The sequence below is a fragment of the Etheostoma spectabile genome, chromosome 10 (assembly GCF_008692095.1).
Source record: "Etheostoma spectabile isolate EspeVRDwgs_2016 chromosome 10, UIUC_Espe_1.0, whole genome shotgun sequence".
Lineage (NCBI taxonomy): Eukaryota > Metazoa > Chordata > Actinopteri > Perciformes > Percidae > Etheostoma > Etheostoma spectabile.
In genome coordinates this window covers 30417358-30422843 of record NC_045742.1, presented here as the reverse complement: position 1 = coordinate 30422843, position 5486 = coordinate 30417358, and the positions used below count along the sequence as shown (strand labels likewise).

The 5486-nt window shown below is 45.7% G+C and overlaps 1 protein-coding gene across 1 annotated transcript in view; it reads left to right on the top strand.

Annotated features, from left to right (window-relative positions):
• The window catches only part of trappc11 (trafficking protein particle complex subunit 11), a 14937-nt gene that overhangs the window by 6932 nt on the left and 2519 nt on the right, over positions 1 to 5486 (top strand). Inside the window, exons 15-22 of the mRNA XM_032527705.1 lie at positions 79 to 224; positions 773 to 834; positions 987 to 1119; positions 1713 to 1843; positions 3152 to 3277; positions 3377 to 3573; positions 3655 to 3803; positions 4151 to 4272. Of these exons, the coding sequence (XP_032383596.1) occupies positions 79 to 224; positions 773 to 834; positions 987 to 1119; positions 1713 to 1843; positions 3152 to 3277; positions 3377 to 3573; positions 3655 to 3803; positions 4151 to 4272 (1066 nt within the window). The remainder of the gene's footprint in view (positions 1 to 78; positions 225 to 772; positions 835 to 986; positions 1120 to 1712; positions 1844 to 3151; positions 3278 to 3376; positions 3574 to 3654; positions 3804 to 4150; positions 4273 to 5486) is intronic.

Genomic DNA, 5486 nt, shown 5'->3' with positions numbered 1-5486 from the left:
CAGCTTCTCCACAGTGAGCAGTACTATTTTGTGTGTGTGCGTGTGTGCGTGTGCGTGTGTGCGTGCGCGTGCGTTCAGGTTGTTGGACTATGTGATGTGTGACTATCGCACCGAGCGCTGGTGGGGCCTGCTGACAGCCATAGTGAGCACGGCTCTGCGCTGTGCCTACCTGATGGCCAGTGTTAGAGACTACATGATATACTGCATGGAGCTGCTGGGCAGAGGTGAGCAGCACACTACACTCTGCCAGCCTTAGCCAATCAGGGATGGAGATGCAAACTGTCCATTTCATTACAATGACATTTTCCACTTTCTAACCGAATCATTTTTATTTTTGTCAGCAAAGTCAAACAGTGACTACGAGGCAATATGGCTGTATAATACAATAACATGTCCATATCATACAGCAATGCCTAACCATTATTTTTTAATGGCTCAAATATGAGATTAGTCATTAGGATTCCTGTACTAGTTCACTCAACACATGAGAACAATGACTCAAGTAGAAGGAGTCCTTTTCTTAGTCCTGTAAAACTTTAAATGATTGACTGAGTTCATGTTCCTCCCTGTCCCTCAACTGAACAAGTGTCAAGGCTCCAGCCCACAGACCGACAACTTATTTGTGATGCTCTGCCATCTGATTGTTTGCTAAGTTTAAAACTAATAATTATAGCAATATGTTTTATACACAATACAGTTCAGTATAGAAGCAAGGCAACAGTTCCGTTAGTAGTGGTAGAAGAGGTAATGTCTAAGTCTTCTTGTCTTCCAGCTTCAACCTTGAAGGAGGAGCAGAAGTTGAGGATTGAGAAGAATCTCATCAAAGTCCTGAAGGTGAGTAGAAGAAGAAGACTGAGCCTCGTCCGGCTGTTAGTGTGCAGAGAGGTGGGACTCACCATGGCAGTGGCTGCAGAGTGACGTTAGTCCCACATTAGGCGGTCACACAGCTGGGACCAGCGCACTCTAACTGTCTTCCTTTTTTTTAGAACGAGGTCCCTGAGGCCGAGCCGGAGTGTGACCCGGTCTCCGTCACTGCAGCCAGGGCGCTCTGGAACGACCGCATGGCTTTGGCCGGCTCTAACGAGTTCACTATAGAAGTGCAGGACTACATTCCATTCAGTCAGTAATCACACTCTCACTCCAACTGTTCACACTCCTACTCTCCTTCATCTTGTTCATGTATGCAGACAGCCCAGACGCATGTACAGTGGCTTGCATAAGTTTACACACCCATGCTGAAGTTGATTTAAAAAGTGGAATAAAAAAAATCTTTTGGAAATTGATCTTGATGCTTTAATTAAAACAAAATTTGGAAAATACAACCTTTTTAAGGACATCAATCAATGAATAATGTATTGTAAATAAATTCTTTAAAATACAGGGACATAAGTATACAAACCCCTATGTAAAATTCCCATAGAGACAGTCAGATTTTTATGGATCCAGGATACTATGCATCCTGATAAAGGTCCTCTCTCAATGCAAATCAAACCAGCTATTAATCTAACTGAAATAACCATGCCAATTTTATTATTCCTCTTTTTAGCATGGGTGTGTATACTTATGCAAGCCACTGTAGTGTACTTATGACACTTAGGATAATATAAATCAATGTTCAGTGTGGCAGACATTCCCAGTGAGGACTGAGAAATGTTGTAATGATTGTTCTCAGGGTATATGAGGATGTTCTCTCTCTTTCTCTTTGACTCCAGTTCAGTGTAAGGCCAAGTTCCAGGCTCCCAGTTTCCATGTTGACCAGCCCATCCAACTCCAGGTTTTCCTCCGAGCCGACTGTCCTCACCCCGTGTCCTTCCACAAGTTGTCCGTGAGCCTCAGTAACCAGGTACTTATTTTTCCTGATATTCACTGCACCGTAGGAAGGAATATTTAAAAAATAACTTTAAGTTCTGGTTGAATCTAAGGGCGTTTTCACACATACCTCTTTTGGTCTGGACTTTATTTTTTAAAGGTTATTTTTGGGGGGCTTTTTTCCCTTTTATAGTAGTGAAAGTGGGTAGACTGGAAAGGAGGAGATGGATGGGGGTTGACACGCAGCAAAAGACAGCAGGTCAGATTCAAACCCTGCGCCGCTGCAAGACTCAGCCTACATGGGGCAAATGCTCTTACTGGGTGAGCTGGAGGCCACCCCTATCCAAAACAAAAATACAGGTGTGAAATCTCTCCGAAATGGTTCGGACTTTGAGACCAAATACAGGAAGCTCTGGTTGGTTCTCCTTGTGTTACAAGACTGGGAAAGCTCTTTTGAGGAATAGTTCTGTGTAGGGCTGGGAAATATATCGATATTATATCAATATCATGATATGAGACTAGATATCTTCTTAGATTTTGGAAATTGTAATGTCGTAAATGGCTTAAGTGTTGTCTTTTCCTGGTTTTAAAAGCTGCATTACAGTAAATGATGTCATTTTCTGTGTTATCAGACTGTTCTAGCTCTTCTGTTATCTTTACCTTTACCCACTTAGTCATTATATCTACATTATTGATGATTATTTATATAAAATCTCATTATGAATATATTTTGTTAAAGCACCAATTGTCAACCCTATAATATTGCCACAATATCAACATTGAGGTATTACGACAAGAGTATCGTGATATCTGATTTTTCTCAATATCGCCCAGCTTTAACTCGGTGGTGCCTAGTGTGTCAGGCTACATGGGAGAGAGAGACGTTGTCAGCGCTCAGAGCAGACAGCTGTCTGAATAAACTCTCCAGAAAGAAATTGCCTGTGTCTTGCTTCTCAACATTGCAACAAAGCAAAAAGAACCGCGGCAGTAGGGTAGAGCAGCAGTCAGTAGAAAAAAACTACAACACAGAGAGAGGAGACGAGAAGACGGGGCAGCCCGTCTACAAACCAATCCATTATAAGTACCTGGAGACGCAGGTCACGTATGTGATGACGGCAAGACGTAATTTTGTCAAAATATAGATCTTTAGTGCTTTTACATATCTGCAGTGTAACATGTAAAAAAAATGTAAAAAAAACATGTGAAAAGAAATCAAACCAAGTTTATAACTTATCAGCTGATTCGGACCAGAGTAAACTATAATGGTGAAAACACCCTGAGCTGCCTAACGTGTGCGTGTGCGTGTGCGTGTGTGTGTGTGTGTGTTTTTGTGTTTGTGTAGGAGTACAACCAGTGGTGTGTGGTGGAGTCTGTAGGTCAGGAGAGTATGAGCCTGTTGCCAGGGAAAACCAAATGCTACAACTTCAGCTTTGTAGCGAAGACTGAAGACGTTGGCAAGAAGATCGAGGTGAGAGAGAGAGTGTGTGTGTGTGTGTGTGCGCGTGTGTGTGTGTGTGTCAGAGTCTGAGACCGAGTTACTGAGTGACTGTGTGTTGCTGGGTATCAGATGACAGGCATCGAGCTGATGCTGGGCAGTCACGACGGCGGTCGCTGTGTGTTTGTGGGCTGGAGAGGGGCGGGTGGAGATGCGGCCTCTACCCATGAAGCCTTGCTGGCTAGCAGGTCATCACGGCGATGTGGGCGGGCTGTCGAAGCACGTCAGGAGCTGGACTGGGACAGCCTGAGCATGCAGCCCAGCACCATGTAAGGCCTTGTTCACACAGTAACTGTCCCTTTGTGCAGCAGCACATGTTCTTAGCGTGTATGCTCCTGTGTGTCGTTCAGGATCATCTCCAGAGTCCCAAAGATCTCCGTTCAGCTGAGCCACCAGCCTCCTGCACTTAACAATGAAATGTACTGCATCCGTCTCACTATCCAATCACAGGAGGGGGGTGTGGCAAGGGATGTCAAACTGACAGCTGGCCTCAAACCAGGTACACTGATACAAGTACAGCAGAACCAGTGTTACAGCAGGAAACTCCCACCATGACCTAAAATATTTACACATCGTTACATTTCTGTCAGAGCTGCTGCTAGGACTCAGAGCCAGGTTGTTTCCCCCTGCTTTCAGTATTTTTGCTAAGTAGCTAACACAGGCGTGCGACTACTATCGATTTCCTCACAATCAGAAATAAGATGTTGAACCATTTCTTTAATCTTTTCACAGCAACATTAAAGGTTCTAGTGTCCTGTGTCTGGTATAGATAACCTCTAAGGAATGGGGAACGATCTGGCATACCTTAATTGTGTGGTTTTGGGTTTGTCCTGATGGTCTGTCCAGGTCAGGATGCTAATCTAGGCCAGACCACACATGTGACACTGGATTGCTCAAAGGTGTGTGATGATACGTCCCCCGCCTTGCTCCCTGACATCCCTCTAGGAGATCTGACCCCCGGCCAACAGGTACTCACACATTCAAACACTTTCAGAGAAACTCCTGGAAACATGTACTGCAGGATTATTTAGGAGGCATTCAGCAGCTTTACAGTGGATGTCCAGTCAGTGCTGATGATAAATGTAGTCCATTATCTCCCAGTTTGTGTTGTATTGGCAGAGTTCTCCCGCTCGCAGAGCCGTCGCAGCTGTGCCTACATGTACTGTTCCAGGATGTATTGCACAAAATCAACAATTTAGCTTAGTGCTCTTAGCTTTGTAGTCCATCCATCCATCCATCTTCATCCGCTTATCCGGTATCGGGTCGCGGGGGCAGCAAGCACAAAAAAAAAGCTCCATAGGGGACCCCAAACTTCCCTTTCCCGAGCCACATCAACCAGCTCCGACTGGGGGATCCGAGGCGTTCCCAGGCCAGGTTGGAGATATAATCTCTCCACCTAGTCCTGGGTCTTCCCCGAGGCCTCCTCCCAGCTGGACGTGCCTGGAACACCTCCCTAGGGGGCGCCCGGAGGCATCCTTACCAGATGCCCGAACCACCTCAACTGGCTCCTTTCACGCGAAGGAGCAGTGCTCTACTCCGAGCTCCTCTCGGATGACTGAGCTTCTCACCCTATCTCTAAGGGAGACGCCAGCCACCCCCTGAGGAACCCATTTCGGCCGCTTGTACCCTGGATCTCGTTCTTTCGGTCATGACCCAGCCTTCATGACCATAGGTGAGGGTAGAACGAAAATTGCCCGTAGATCGAGAGCTTTGCCTTCTGGCTCAGCTCTCTTTTCGTCACAACGGTGCGATAAATGGAATGTTAATACCGCACCGGCTGCTCCGATTCTCCGACCAATCTCACGCTCCATAGTCCCCTCACTCGCGAACAAGACCCCAAGGTACTTAAACTCCTTCACTTGGGGTAAGGACTCACTCCCCACCCGAAGTGGTGGGGGGAGCTTTGTAGTTAATAAAATAAACTCGCAAATTGTCAAGAAAGGAAATAATCTTACACCTTAGCAGAATCTAAGTTTGTCTCTTTATTAGAACCAAGACGAGATTAATTACCGTTACCTTGTTAACTCATGAGTTAACTTGACACGTGTGACGTTATTAAGGATGGAGGTGGAGCAGAGGTTGTTGCGGGCTGAGGCCCAGAGACACAGAGAGAGGACACTGCTGGCTTTTTTCACACATGTCACTGCTTCACATAGAGAGTTGTCCCTTTAGATATACACCT